The 16423-nt window shown below is 38.8% G+C and overlaps 1 protein-coding gene across 2 annotated transcripts in view; it reads left to right on the top strand.

Annotated features, from left to right (window-relative positions):
• LOC111604145 (GTP-binding protein RAD) overlaps window positions 1–16423 on the top strand; it is a 33617-nt gene that overhangs the window by 16749 nt on the left and 445 nt on the right. The window contains exons 3-9 of one of the 2 annotated variants that reach the window (XM_023322067.2): window positions 4383–4533; window positions 5532–5648; window positions 11441–11776; window positions 11862–11950; window positions 14850–15030; window positions 15116–15249; window positions 15490–15606. In XM_023322067.2, coding sequence (XP_023177835.2) covers window positions 4383–4533; window positions 5532–5648; window positions 11441–11776; window positions 11862–11950; window positions 14850–15030; window positions 15116–15249; window positions 15490–15606 — 1125 coding nt within the window. The remainder of the gene's footprint in view (window positions 1–4382; window positions 4534–5531; window positions 5649–11440; window positions 11777–11861; window positions 11951–14849; window positions 15031–15115; window positions 15250–15489; window positions 15607–16423) is intronic. The other variant, XM_023322068.2, reaches the window with a different exon arrangement.

The following is a 16423-nucleotide window of genomic DNA, read 5'->3' as shown; positions in this document are numbered from 1 at the left end:
GATTTGCTCTCATATCATTTCACAATGTTTATCGATTTGTGAAACTGGAATAGAGTCCAAGGGGGAATATGGCCGAACAGGACAACAGTTTGACAGCCAGGCTCTGGCTGGCATTCAGGCATTCAGGCAGGCACTCAGGCAGTCAGGCATTGAGTTTCACATCATAACAAACCCGATACGTTAGCCAAATCGAAACGCAGGACAGCAGCGCTGACAATCTACTAAAGCGCGCCACGTGCCATTTAAGATCTTTGCTTGTCCCCAAATGGGACACTTTTGTGCCGTTTAAGCAGCGAGTCGTCCCTCCATTATCAGCTACATCTGCATTTTGATTGAGTGTGTGTGTGCGAGTGTGTGTGTGTGTGCATATGAGTGTGAATTGAATTATGTGCTGGGGCGAAATTCAATTTTTGCACAAAAGCAACATCACGTGTCACATATGTAGCTGCTGCATACATATATGTGTCACACGTTGCGTATGCGTAATGTCAGCGAACGAGCATGCGAAAACTGAAGTCTGCGCGAGCCAGCGCTGTCCTTGTCATACGTCCTGCTGCGTTCTGGCCTCATTAGCACCCAGCTACACAGCAATGTGCACTGCGCGCTTAAAGCTGCAAATGCCAAACGTTAAATTTATGAGTCTGCGGCAAAAACTCGCACAAACTCTGCAACATTTTGTGTGCAAACAGGGACAGACACACACCCACACACTTTGGTAACATGTGAGCACTGCGGGTGCTTCGCCTGCAAATGGAATGTAATGGGACACTTTTTAGTGCGCTCTACCCTTTGGAAATGTTTGAAGAAAGAGGTATACGCAGGCTTTTGTGAAAGTATGCAACAGTTAGACGGCAGCAGCGCTGATATATGATATATATATATATATATGCCTCTCTGTAAATCAGAAAATCTCTCTAGCTGTGTATTGCTCTGTCTGTATGTGTATCTGTCTGTCTGCCTGTGTGTCTTTATGTCTTTAAGTCTGCATGTCTCCCTGTATGCCTGATGCCCGCTCTATCTGCTTTCACATTTCACTAATCCCTTAACATAATTAAGAATTTTATTATAATTATCCTAAGCTAGGATATTCCCCTAGTCGAGCACAATCAACTTAAGCATCCTTATTCGTTTTAGTTTATTTTTTTTTGTTTTTGCTGCTCGCACAAAACTTCTCACGATGTCATAATAAGTTCACAATAAACGAAGCAGACAGCAAAGTTTAATGAGAATGTTGGATAAGCAGGCAGGCATTCAGATAAAGAGACAAAGCCACCGACAGCGAAGCTGAGGCGGAGACAAAGAGAGCGTAATGACAAGTTAAAATACGCAGCCACCACATAGATTGGCATTTCAGGATAAGCGGAACTACAAATTCAGTACACCAACTGCAACAACAACAACGAACAACAGCAGCAAAAAAAACTCGTTTCATCTGCAACGGAAACAACAACAACTGAATCCTTTTAGATGCAATTTATTTGCATACGTCCCTAAAGGGAAAACTTTGTGTGGGAAATGGAAAAATAGATATCCGCATTAGATATTGTTGTAGTAGAGTGAAATGAATTTGTTATTTTAAAAGGATTTTCAAATAGATATTAGATAATCATATAAATGTGCTATCGATAATGCTACTATCAATATAAATTTTAAGTCTTAAAGTATTAGGAATAATTGCTAAAATAGTTTTGGATAAAGTTCTATTAGAAACAAAGCTTGCAAACAATTTGTATGAAATATTTTTTCTAAGCTTGCCAAAAAGAGTTTTTTAATATACAGAAACACAATAAAAAAGATTATTTGTTAGACGTTAAATCATATGTGAATTAGAATTTATAAGCACAATCAAAAGCATGGCGCTTTACTCTTTGCCAGTCGACAAAGTCTATAAATATTAAGCTGGACAAATAAAATAAATTAACAGCCGGCAGCTATATACCCCAAGGACTAATTGGGTATTAAGCAGATACAAATTGGTAGACAAGTCAAAAGGACATGGGCGAAGCGAACCGAACCGAACCGAAATGATGAACAGCAGATGGAGAGTTGGCCCGGATCAAACGCACCAAAGGCCGGATATAATTAATTTTGGCCTTAGCAAGTTCAGCTAAGTGAGAACATGCTGCATCCGGCAGTGACACTAAAGTATAAGCTAAGTCAAATATATATATATATATATAAATATCTTTATATAGCTGCGCCCGTGCAACATTATTTGATTAATTCGGAAAAAAGCAAAATGGATGAAACAGCCAAAATATGGCACAAGAGCCGCAATTACGGGTCACGCGATAAATTGTTAGAGTCGGGCGGCCATAAAAAGGCGCTTGGCATTGGCCACTAAATAAACACGAGAGAACTTGGCTAATGGCAGCCAGCCAGCTCTCAGCATGGCCCAAATCCACAGACACTTGACGGCTGATGCCAGCACGTAAGCAACGCATCCGGCTAGCACAGCGTGTGAAAGCCACAAACTGAGCCAAGCTAAGAGAGCCTCGTCCAACTATTAGCAACGGCGAAGGCGAGCGAGGCGTGGCACAGACAACAAAGTTCTAAGCGGACAACATTCACACTCACATGTTAGTTAAAGTTTTTGAACGCTGCTAAATGAACCCTGCGCCTGGCAGCGTCAGGTGGGGTTGGCGGTGCATAGAGTGTTGCATAGACAGGTGGCTAAATGAGTTTTCGTTGCCGTTGCCGCTGTCAACACACTGCAGCTGCTACAAACTGGGATTAAGTTAGCCACAGGACGTGCATTTGAAACAAACGCAATGTTGATTGCCAATGCGAAAGAAAACAAAACCAACAACAAGCAACCACTGAATGAATGAGTGGTGCAACACCCTTGACACTTGGCCAACCACCCAACCGCTTCAAATTGTGCTTGGCGTTAATCAGTCAGAGCTGTCGCCTTGATGCTGTGCCAAGTCTTGAAACGGTCCATAAATTCCGGGTAGCGGGCGGCCGGGGGTGTTGGGCGTGGCCTCCTCGTGTGACAAACAAACAAATGCACTTTGATTTGTGTTCGACATTTTGCAATTTAATTTCTTTTGCTTCTGCTGCGCCAGTGCATAAATCAAAGATAGCCTTCGATGTAGCCATTGCCTTGTGTTTCGCACGCTCCTTTGTGCAGCTGCCGTTGCAGCTGATTGATTGATTGCACCGGATGATGGGCTAAAAACGTAAGATTAAGTATACGCCACTTTGGCCTTAAGCTGAGCTAGTTACGAGCCTTGCTGAAGAGCATGAGATGTCCGTAATTGCATGAGTGTGTGAACAGGTTGAGATGTTGCCCTGACTGTGTCTACACCTAGCAAACTAGCTCTTTCCACCGCATCCACCGATTAAGTATACGTCAATTTGTCCTTAAGCTCAGCTAGTTAAGAGATGAACAGAAGAAGATGGCTGTGATGCCATAAAAGAAGATACCAAGTGGTCTTTGTTTTGTGGTCTACGCAGCTTAAGTATATGCCACTTAAGCTTTAAGCTTAGCTGCTTACAAAGCTTATAGAATAGAATGAGATATCTTCAATTTCAAGATGTGTATATATATTTTATTCATCAGTGTGAACAGCTTGAGACTGTGTCTAAGCCTAGCCTTGGTATCTACAGATAAATTGGCTTTAAGCTTTACTAGTTAAGAGTAGAATAGAATAAAAATTAGTTTTAAAGTAGACACCCAGCCGGCACATATTAAGTATACGCCACTTTAGCTTAACTAGTTGTATAGCTTGTGGAAAGAGTTGAAAGAAACTATATATATATATATGTTTATACACATACATATATACATATACATATATACATATATTATGCTAATTGTGTTCAATGCCTAGAAATCTTCATGGTACAAATTACGCATACGCCGCTTGAGCCTACAGCTTAACTTGTTGCGTAGTGTCGAGTGGAATAACACATTTCTCAATTAAGAATATATAAACAGAAAATTGATATGGATTTTTAGCATTCAGAGGCTGACAGTTTCTATAAGAGAGAGTTTTATTCTGCTACTATACATAAATCATATTAAAGTATCAAATATAAATTATATATTTATGACTATATGAAGTACATTTATATTTATACAGTATACATACGTCTGCCTATAGAACAGATAATTTTACTTTATGGGCAAGTTAATTGCAATATAGCATATGTCAAAGTAGTCATTAACTTTAGTCTATATACTAAACATTAAGTTATGAACTAAGCTGAACTTCATTATAATTGAAATACTTTCACGTATTAGCCCTCCTTTGGCAATGAAGTTTTCATATAGGTAAACATACGTTCACTTATTTATAGCTATGATTTGTGGAACTCAGTTGCTCTTGTTTTGCCTTCTATTAAAGCTCGCTCTCTCCCTCTCTCTTCTGCAACAGGTACGTCGACGCACTCAGGCGCAGCAGCAGCAACAGCAACAAAATACGCTGCAGGATACGCGCTCCTATTGCACCAGCGAGCCGCGTCTTAGCGAAACGGAGACGCCACCGCAGCGTCGCAAACTCTCACAGCGACGACCGCAGCCACACGGTAAGTGTAAGTGGCTTGGGGGGATGGCCGCGGAGGACTACCCTTAATGACCCGTAGGGGCTATCATAAAGTGCGGCATAGCCAACAGCAAATTAGACAAGTTGTTAAATGCAGCTCAGCGTATTAGCCAAATAGACCAAACTAAATGTTGGTCATAAAAATGCTTTACAGCCAGCAGGCAGCAGGAGCAGCAGAAGCAGCAGGAGCTGACGGCAAACAAGTTTCGGTTGTTTATTTGTACAGCTGAGCGCACTTAAGTCCGTACAACATTTGATTTGCTTTAAAGAGCATTCAGCTGCTATAGCGGTCTATAATAGATGCTCATTCATATAAAGTTGATTTAATTAACGCCCTGTCGAGGCATTCAGACTGGACGATCGTTGAACTTAACCATTGACCCACTTTCTGCAGTCCATCCAATTGTATAAAACACAAAATGTACTTATGTTAACGCCCCCTTTACGCCTCCCCTGCTGCTGCTGCCTTTATAGAAATCTGTGTCAGGCAGCAAACAAGAAGCAAGGGTGAAGGAAAAAATAACAGAGAAACTTGACATTTCCGGACTATGGAAAAAGAAAAGTCGAACGAGTGGGCAAGAAAATCATTATTTTTGGCTTCTGCTCCTAAATACGCTTCAGAAATAAATATAATTGGTATAAAGGGGGACTTGAGAAAATAGATAACTTCTCTAAGAGCTGTGTGAAGAGATAGAAAAAACTGAAGGGGAAATATGATCAAGCATGTAGTATTTATAGTATATAATATATAAATATATAAAAAATATGTACACAAATATTAAATTCCTATCAATATTTAACAAAGTTTAAAATTCTTAATAAGAAAACGTAGCTCTATTCGAGCTTCAATTCCACATTAAGAAATCGCAACGCTGGCTTCTCCAACACAAATTGCGCAATCGTTGACTATAATGCAATTTAAAGAGCTAGACAGAGCGACAGAGAGAGAGAAATTAAATTAATATCATGATTTTTTTGCAGGGCATAGAAAATCGAACGCCTTCCTGGACGTGCCCACAATGAACATGCATCACCTGAGAGTGAACGACGACGACGAGGATGTGGACCGCCTGCGCACATTTAGTGCATCCAAAGGAGGTAAGCGACAAAGCCAGCTGCCATCGAGAAAGCTGAAAGCCAGTGAGACAGCTACAAAAGGCTTCTGAGCCGCATTTATTAATTTCGAAATTGAAAATCAACGGAAGCGCCGCCAGCACTGAAAGCCATGGATTAGATTTTAGAATGGGGCTACCGGCCAAGCGTGGCACACACAATTCAAATGCCATGCGTGTACAGCTGGAGGGCAAGAGGCGGGCCTACAAATGGATGGCCCCAAGATGTTGTAGTAAAATCTTAAAAGTTGCCTCTGGCCTAAAAGGCTATCAGTGTCATTTAATGCCACTTAAGATGGCCACGATGGCTGCCTATCTAGTCTATATAGCTTCGACAGATGCTATTTCTATATTTGTGTCACGTTATTGTTACGCATACGCAACGTGGCCCAAGCGAAAACCGAAACAATAACCAAAACTGAAACCTTAACGAGGTGGGCGTCTGTGTGTGTGTCTCTTTTTATGCATATATGCATGTTGCCTTTAAGCACGTGTTTAAGGCGCACACACAAGCACACACACTTAACTAGAATTGACACCAAGCATTTATTTGCGCACTCTAATAGCGGGTATTATGAGTTCTCCTGGCAACAGTCAGGGTTTTAGGTTTTAATTGTTAGTTTTCGTTATTGTCCTCCTGGGTGGACTTTAGGGCTCCGCTGTGACTACTGAGTAGTTGTAGACGGATAAGCTATATAGTATTTATACATAATTATGTTGATGCTTTTTATTGCATTTGGCATCAGCATGACATACATATTTGAGTAGAGTGGGATAATTATAATTTATATTTTATATCATATATATATTTTTTATATTTATTTAAGCTATAAAACAACGACAAAATTGCTTATTTTTTATAATATTTTTTTAAGAGAGATTAAAGTATATTTTTTCAAATATTTTATTAAATATTATATTAAATTCTCACTTAACGAACTCTCAATCTTCTCCCTCACAAAGCTGCATTATTTGTTAGGGTATTCAACGAGCAATCAGAAGATTTCACATGAGATTTTGTAACCGACTGTGTCTGTCGCCTTGCATACATTTACATGTATATATTATATACTATAAATTTGAGTTGAGTGCGTTAAATTGTCAGTCTGGTGAAAGAAAATGCCGACTGCGAGAGGCGGAGGAGGAAGAGAAGATAGACGTGAGATGTTACAAATGGCATATGAAACACGCTGCATATTAAAATTCAATGAAGTTGCCAGCATTTCTCAGCTAAATTGCTTTCAAATACATGAACATGTTTGCATTGCAAGAGAGAGTCACAGACTGTGTGTGTGCGGAGTCTTTGCGGTTGTGCTGGATGCGTCATGTGCACAAATTTAATTAAACTTAATACGCACTCGACTTGGGCACGATTCACCAAACCGTAAAGCAAGCAAAACCCCTCCATCAATTATGTTTACAGTTTGAATTTAAACGAGAAAAAAAGAAGACCAAAATGCAAAGGGAAATAAAGAAAATTTACAGAACACACACACACACACATACACACACATGATTGGGCAGTGCGTGAGGGGCCAGAACGGGTTGTTGGTAGCTGATTAATTGAAATGCTGGCGTGTGTCAGTTGTCCGTCGTCTGTCGTTCGTAGTCAGCCAATGAAGCGCCAACCAGTGGAAAATTCAATGAAAAGCTGTCCAAAAGTGCCCACAATGTGATTGCATGTGTCTGTGTGTATGTGTGTGTGTGTATGTGTTTATTACGCTCAAGATTGAAATGGCATGTGAAGTGGGGCTTGGAGCCTTACGGACTTTTTGCGCCTGGTTATGATGACGCTCGCTGTGTAAATTGAATTATAATTGAATGATGTCCACGCACGTTCCGTTCCCGCAGAAATCTGGACATTCAGTGGGCGCCAATGTGGGTGGGCGTGGTCATATGTGAGTACATATAGTGTGTATGAACGCATCGCGAGCATATGACTTAGATGAGTTGCTATTCACACAGCTGGCACAGTTTACAATTGCCCGTAAGCTGAGCTAACTGAATTAAATTTGTAATAAGGAATAGAACCTGAAGTTGGATCATAATGATCAACTAGTAGATATACAGTAAAGAGCTTTGATACAGAGTGGATGCTAGCAGTAAAGATGCAATAAAGTCAAAGGAAAACTTAAGCGGAATGATGCATGACGTTTTCCATACATTTATTTTATATTTATATCATATATAACGAGAGTTATCTTTTACTATGTACAACTGTATCTCTAGCCCACTGTCTCTGTATACAAATTTATCTGTATTCATCATTAACCATTTGTATCTTTATTCAACAGTATTTACACTAAGAAATTGCTGTTTACAAAGACATTAAGATCTCAGCTTAAATGTTTATTATGTTTAACTGCAGCTATATCCAAGTGGGCCTATATATCACTGTATCTGTATCTTTAACCCACTGTATCCGCAGGCAATTGTATATCTTCATATCCAGCTGTGTCTACTTCCTCTTCTATATATATCCAAACGGCAGTCCTACTTGCTATGCCACTCATATTACAGGGTATACAATTAGTATGGTATTGTATACTTAACTAAGCGCAACCTTGAAAGCGTCCAATGGAACTCAACTGATAAAGTCATTTGGTAAACAATTGCAAAACATGTGCAAAATCTCGTGCAACACTCATCGAGCTCTAAATCAATCGGCGTATAAAAATTTATATTTATTTTCTCAAATAGTTATTCATCAATAAAAAATGCGCAATTTGGAATATCGAAAAAATAGCTAAAATAATAATTTAAAGACACATCAAAAAGCGATCGAGCCACGAGCTAAACAAAATTTGCGCCGCCGATTGAAATGGACAAAAAATCCATAAAAAAAACCAAACAAAAAAAAACGAAAAGAAATTCATTTTCAGCATCTTCTTGAGAGAAAAGTTTGCTTATTTTATTAGTTAGCAAGAATTGAACTATTTTTGATTACATTTCCAAGTTCATCTAGGTGGATCTCAAACATAAATAACTTTGGGTATAGCTTCACACTCGATGATTGGCTCAGCTAAATTTAAACATTCGCCATTTGTACAAATATTTATTGTAACAAAACACAAAGCATTCGCATCAAAGCCAAACATTTTATTGCCAGCAGTTTTCACCTTTTGTTTTCTGTATGGAAATGCAAATGAAATGTTTGCCAAATCGCGCAATTCTTTTTCGTTTCTTTGCCATTTTGGTGTTTCGATTGCCACCCAGCCAGGCACTTTTATGGTTTTCCAATGATAAACCAGCAAGAACTTTGTGTTCGACTTCCTAATACTCGTTTATTTGATCAGAAATAGTAGTAGTGGTATATTGTTGGTGTTGGTATCAAGTGAAAGTGACTTAGAAGTCTATCTAAGGAGGAGGTAGATAGTAGTTATATATAGATTTTTAATATCTTTAAAAAGTATTACGTATACAAAATCTTTTCGAAAGCCAATGCAAAACCCTCTGCAAGCCTTATTAATTGAGCATTTAGTTTTCGCTGCTTGCCACAAACTTTGCCAAGGCATCTACTTCTCTATAGATCGATAAAAAATGAAAGATCTATAGAGAAGCTGAGCAGTAGTACCGTTGTTAAAGTCTGTGGTTCTAGCTGTGCTAGTAGATATTTGGAAATCAGAGATAATTAAATTCTATACAAATTTTCATGATTATTATAATTTTAAATTAATTTTAAATTTTCAATTTTAAATTATAAATTTATGAATTGGCGCTCAAAATGAAATTAGTCTGAATAGAACACATTCACATACCTAAGTGAGGATGTTCTCTACGATTATATATTACAAACTTTAAGCCTTCAAATCTACAAATGCAGATGGAGTTATCCAGCAATGCCAATATGCCCTTTTCAGTTCGTGAACGCGTATATGTAGCTGTGTTTTTGCAAATTTTTATTGCCATTTTGGCAATTAATTCAATTTACACAATTAATGACCGCCGCAGCGTTCGCTTGAGTCAAAATCTGTTTCACTCTTTCGTCTAAATACAGAAATAACTGAATGCAATAAAGCGGGCAATAAATCTATTTATGACATTTAAATGTACACAAAACAATCGCCGTAAACAAATGTAAATATTTTGTTGTGGCTTTGGAACAAATATATATATAAGTATTTATTATAGGTATATATATCATTGATTGGAATACGCGACATTGAAGGAATATACAGAAGGAATATACAGATAGACAAACATATATCTACATCCATCAAGAGAGACTATTCAATTTTCAGCTGTAATAGATGGATGAATACATTTCATTTAAATGTCATTTGCTCAGAAATTTATGGAAATGAGAAACATAAACAAGATTTGCTGAAAAACCACGAATTATTTTTGAAATTTTGTTTGTGCACTGCAACAAGAGTGAAAAGTATTATGCACTTCATTGAATCCAACGCTAATATTTGCTAATTAACCAAATTATATGGAAATCCCCTTTGAATACCCTGTATAAGGCTAGTTGAAGCGGGGCTTAATGAGCTGATGAGCAGAGTTTAAGAGCTAAGATATGTATATATATGCAAAATAAACAAAATATTAATAGATTTATATTAAATGTTATCGATAGCATTTATATATAATATATATATATTTATATATATACATATGTATGTATGTATGTATCTGGCATCTCAATCTGAATCTGAATAAACCTTATAAATTTAAGATATGCCAAGCTAAAGACCAGAAATTTAATTAAGTTTCCGCAACATCGACTCAATTAAGGTTCAATTACAATATATAAAAGTTTCATCTTTTTTCCTCAAGAGACTTCAAATTAAAAAAAAAAAAAACTATTTGTAACCAAAGATCTCGTCTGCCAAGCAGCAGCCCCGCATAACTTATCCAGTTACCTGTTTCTCCCTCACGCAGCCAGTCTCCTTTAGCTCTCTGCGAGTGCTTCATGATTTTCCTGGCTTGCTTAATTTATTCAATATTTATATTTATGCATGCAGCAGTTCTCGGCAAATTGATTGTTAGCTGAGTAGCATAAATCCAGCTGCAACGTCCAGTCTAGTTACCTCAGTTACCCCAACGCCCCAACGGCCCAATATTGTATAACAATATTAATTAATACGTGCACTGTTATGTGTGTCTATTATGAGACTTGAGAGTAGCCCAGTGGAGCAATCTGAATTTAATTATTTATGTAAGCAAGCAAACATTTAGTATTTGACATTTAAGCATGCAGTTGGCTGTGTTTGCAGCCGCAAATTGAAATGTATATAAATTTGGCATACGATTTTCCTACCTCAATGTGCTTGACTAAAATGCTATAGATAAGAGCGAATGCCAAAAACGTTTCAGCTAATGAATTTTTAAATTTAAAGCCTCTATTCAATCTAGCTGTCAGCTAGCTGAACAGCTGCACAGTTGCACAGCTGCATACAAAAACCATTTCAAATAAACCACGACAAGAACACAAAATATATATAAAGGGGCGCAAGGGCCACGCCGACTGGCTGCAACATTTAGAGAGGCGCAAAAAGTGGCAACATGTTAGCCAGTATTAGAGGCAGAGAGAGAGGAGAGGGAAGAGGGGAGGCAGAGCAGTACACAAAGGATAGATTAAGCTTGGTTGTTGTTATTTTAGTTGGCCTGCGGCTGGCAACTGTAATTTTAGCCCGGCACAACGTGGCGTATGAGCTGCATATGGCAACACGTTGCGCATACGCCGCACATGCCTAAGCCACACGCTACTGTTAAAGCTGTTCGTTTTTTGTTGTTTCTGTTGTTTTTGGTAACATGGCTTACATTTGTCCGCAGGCATCATCAATCGCGGCGACTCCTTTCGCAGACGCCGCTCGCGCAGCAACAGCCTTGCGCCGATTAGCCCCATGCATACGCGCAATGCCATGGCCGGCTTGAATGGCGGCGGCGGTGGCGGCAGCAGCCTTGGCTTGGGCACCAATTACAATGGCGGCGGCGGTGGCGGAGGCGGCAGCAGCAGCAATGGCTTCGCCAATGACAATGCCGGCCAGGACAATCATCAGCCGGTGGAATTCTATCGCGTCGAGATGCTCGGCTCAGCGGGTGTGGGCAAACAGGCGTTAGTCTCACAATTTCGCACCTCCGATTGCATTAATGCTTACGACGGACCAGGTAAGTGCCACAGAGACAGAGCAGCAGACACTGCTCTTGCACTTGACAAATAAAGACAGTCTAAGATTTTGTCACCTTTCCACAGAGTGCGATGAAGCCGAGCAGAACATTTCAATTATTTTGAATGGCATCGAGTCGGAGCTAAAGTTGCTTACTGGCAATCCAGACAGCAAGGTAAGTCAGGCAATCGACCATTTGTCAAATTGCAGAACACACACATATATATACACACACACACAAACACATACACACACTTAATCACACACACTTAGCCCAACATTAGCTTGTGGCCAGTTGTCCTGTCAAGCAATTTGTCTCCTTTGTGTGTTGTTTGTTGTGTGTGTGTGTGTGTATAGCAGCCTGTTATAATTGTTGTTAAATATTTCATCATTAAACTGAAGACTGTCCACACAATTGGACTTACATTCTAAATCCCTGTACATCAGGTCGCAACAAGAGAAATGTTTGCAAACAGTTTTCTGCTTTGATTATTCAACATTTTGTCTTTGCCTCAATTCAATTAATTACGTATGCTTAGCCAAGTTAATGCAATTTGAATAGCGGGCGGGGCGCAACATCTGCTGACCTCTTCAAACATTTAACAACCTTTAATTAAGCCACAGGAAATTTAGGAATTGCCCAAAAAGTTTACGGAAACTTCAACTTGCATGAAAAACAGAGCAAGAGCAAGGAGTTCTTTGTTGTTGCTGTGGCATGCAGCATGTGGCTACAGTGGTTGCATACACAAGTGGCAAGTATTATGAACGAGACTTCTGGGCCTTCAAAATAAAAGGGCAAACGTGGGTGAAAGGACGCTTTATGCTGAGCCTTGACATTCCGTGCGGTTTGCTCGAGCGCCCGTTAAGCTGGGCAGGTGCATGAAAAAGACAATGGAAACAATATAACAATATAAGATTGGTGCTATGGGTCGACTATGAGATACCCACACTGAGTCTTGAGAGCAGTTTCAAGTGATAAAACTCGCATATTTAGAAAGAAGGAAATATTAAACCTTAAATCAATAATTTATACTATACATCAACGCCATCAATCAAACATATAATTAATGATCAAATTTGTAATTTTAAAATAAAACAAATATTTATAAAAATAAGTATGCTTAACAACAAATGCTTATAACATATAGTTGCCCACAAATATTTATTAAATAAATACAATTTATTTAATATATAAACAAACAGAAATTTCAAAAAGCAATTAGAACTGACCATGGAGGACCGGCGCGTTGCGAATCAAGCAGATCATTTGAAAGAAAAAAGAAAGAAATGTTACGCCTCAGCTATATGACAGACAGCAATATGCTCTAATGAAATATATAGAAGAAGAGCAGAAGCTGCTGCCGCTGCTGGGCCATATGAAACGTTCATATTTGTGAAAGCGGGGTTTGCGGGTTATGGCCAAATGGCAAGAATAACAAATGCTGAACAATTTTTGCAATAACAACAACAACAAGAACAAGAACAAGAACAAGCAGAGCAGAGCGATAAACATGCTATCGAAATGCCAAATTGCTGGCCAAATGCCAAATGACCAGCAAGAAGCCCAACGGGCAATACGACGACAAAGACGTATAGTTATAGATATAGAGAACGGAGGGAATGGAGAGTGATCCTGAGGCAAAAAAAATATACAAATATATATATAAAAATATATATATATATATATATATATATATATAGCGGATTGAGTTGAGGGCAACGCAGTTTGGCGCGAGCAATAATGGCGATGATTAAGGCAACGATTGCGGGGGGCCGACAGACAGACAGAGCCAAGGCACAAGAGAGCGGAACGGCGGTGGAGAGAGTGTGTGCACAGGCGTATTGCAGCGTTGACAAACAAAAGGAAATGGCTACAATTTATCCATTCTGGACACACAAAGCACAAAGCATATTAAAGCAAAAGTTGAAAGTTGAAAGAACAAATAATCAACAGCAAATTTGTTGCCTCAACGCAAAAGGCAAATGCACACAAGCGTGTCCGTCAATCATAAACACCTTGGCACACCCACACCCACACACACACACAAGCGCGCAATTCCAGTCATTTTTAACAACTTGTGCTGTGTGCATTTGGCAACCGTAAATTCCTGCCAAAATGCCGGACGTGCCTGGCGTTGCTTTATGGTTGCCTTTTCCCCACCGCAAACAGCAAGGAAAACGGGAAGAAGAAAAAGAGGAAAAGTGGGAAAAACTTAAAAAAATGCAATGTCACATCCGCCATTTGCGCACCTTGCAACGCTTGTTTGGTAGTTGCTTCCCTGCTAAACTAGAAATAACAATGACGATATGTGCTTTAAGTATGCTTGGAATACATATAGTATCGATAAGTTATCGATTCAGTAATGAGCCAAGTGTTATTAATATGATAATGAATAAGAAATTTCTGTAATGTCTCTTTATTGTAGTAGCCCCAGATACAAGATCTGATTCTGCTCAACTAGAGCTCAGGTAAATACATTTGCTATGCCCCAATTTAAAAATTGCAGGCTGCCCCAGGACTGCTGCTACGACTGGAATCGCTGTCAAGTGCAGCAAGCAACCGCTATATGGCCGTAACTTATAAAATATTCAAAACATCTGTTAATTTAGACGCTACTAAAAGGGCAGCAAGTCGCATTTAGAGTATCATAAAAAGTCTTGCAAACTTTTTACATTCGCTGCGGCAAACGTGGATGCGGATGCAACAGAAAGAAACAAGCCGAGGTGCAGCCAGAGCTTGGTCTCTCTCCGTCGCTCTCTGTTAACTATGGTCCTCGTTATTGGAGCAAAGTGGCCATAATTTTAATTTTTATGAGCGTTAAGCAAAAAAGAGGCAGGAAACACGAATGCAGGCAGCAGGACATGGCTGTGGCCTGGCATTTTATGGCATTGCATGCAGCGCTAGGGCTGCCTCTGTCAGCTGTAGTTCTTAGTTGAGCTTTACTAACTTTTAATTTTGCCTTTTAAATTACACACAGACACACACACACATTGGCTTAAGCCCTTTAATAGTTTCGAGTTGAGTTTGTAAAACTTGTTGAATGATTTTTTTTCTGTGTCTCGTTTTGTTTCAGGATGAATTGGAGCAAGCGGATGCATTTCTGGTTGTCTATTCCTGCATTGATAAGGAGTCGTTTACGCGTGCCAAGCAAATATTATCGCGGCTGCAGGACATGGATTTGCTGCGCCATCGACCCACCATTTTGGTGGCTAACAAAATTGATTTGGCCAGATCACGCGCCGTCTCAGCGCAGGGCAAGTTGTCCAGCCCGTGCGTGACTAACGCTCATTAACTAACTCTACACCCCTCTCTCTCTCTCTGTCTCTTTCACTTGTATAGATGGTAAATGTGTTGCCTGCACATTTGGCGCCAAATTCATAGAGGTTTCGGTGGGCATTAACCATAATTGTGATGAACTGCTCGCTGGCACTTTGACCCAAATACGTTTGAAGAAGGATCAAAATCTATTGCACGTAAGTTGATAGAGAGCAACGGCATTCAATGATAAAGACCTTGATGATGGTAGAGTAACTAGCTGTAAGGAAATCTCGAAACTTTTTGTTTAACAATTATTTGTTATTCATCATCATCGCTTTTCACACTCTTATCTCTCTATCGCGCGCTCTCTCTCTCTTAATCTATCTCTTTCATTGATTTGTGTAATTTTGTTTATTTTCGATGTATGTGTAATGTGTAATCGATCGCTTTCGCAGCTGAATCCAAAAAAGACTAAAGACAAAACTAAATTTAAAGATAGCAAAGACAAGCACGTAGAGACTGTAGAAACTGATAAATGTCTGACTCTGACTGATCTTAAGGCCGACGATGCGGTAAGTAACGCAGCCAACAAAATCAACAACAACAACTGCAGTTCAGTTCTATATGTTACCCCTATCCACACTAGACCCCCACTGGCCCCAAATTCAGTTGATTTCCTGTCTGAACTACAAATGTTAACTAATTCGCATGCTGAACCTAACCCAGAACTGGGATAAATTATAGTTAATACGGATACATACTGAAATACCTATAACCTGATCAAATAAATATAGAAATGTATTATATTAAAACATTAATCGATATGTGAATAAACTACATTATAATATTCAGAACTATACAAAATCAGCTAGAAAACATTTATCGATATTTTTATAACAAATTCTTTCAGAAAATCACTTATCGATAACATTTTCATTGTTTATCTAGATACTCAAGATGCAAAAATTGTGTGTCTAACATATTTTCTGATTCAGCAGTTCATTTCTTTCTAGACATGCTCTAAACATATGATAATATTTCAAATCTTATTAAAATATATACCAATTTATCGATAACCAGTTTTTATCATATTGGTTCTTTTTTGTCTAAATATGATCCAAATTTTTTATAGAAATATATTTTAAATCTGTTCTAATCAACTTTCTTAACTACCCTTAAAAAATTTGTGGTTTAAATTATTTTTGGTTAATAAACTGAAAGGCCCTCTATGTGCTCATTTAGTTCAAATTTCCCATTGCCCCTTTTATATATGTCCTCTTTGATCTCTTAATTTTACCCCTCAGCCATGCCTCCAACACCTTAGCTATGCATATTATAATGCACATAGTTCGTAGGTTTGCCAAAAATGAAAATGATGTCAAATGTAGA

The sequence above is a fragment of the Drosophila hydei genome, unplaced genomic scaffold (assembly GCF_003285905.1).
Source record: "Drosophila hydei strain 15085-1641.00,03,60 unplaced genomic scaffold, DhydRS2 tig00008134-arrow-pilon, whole genome shotgun sequence".
Lineage (NCBI taxonomy): Eukaryota > Metazoa > Arthropoda > Insecta > Diptera > Drosophilidae > Drosophila > Drosophila hydei.
Note: the sequence above shows the minus strand (reverse complement) of the source record. Positions and strands in the feature narration are given on the sequence as shown.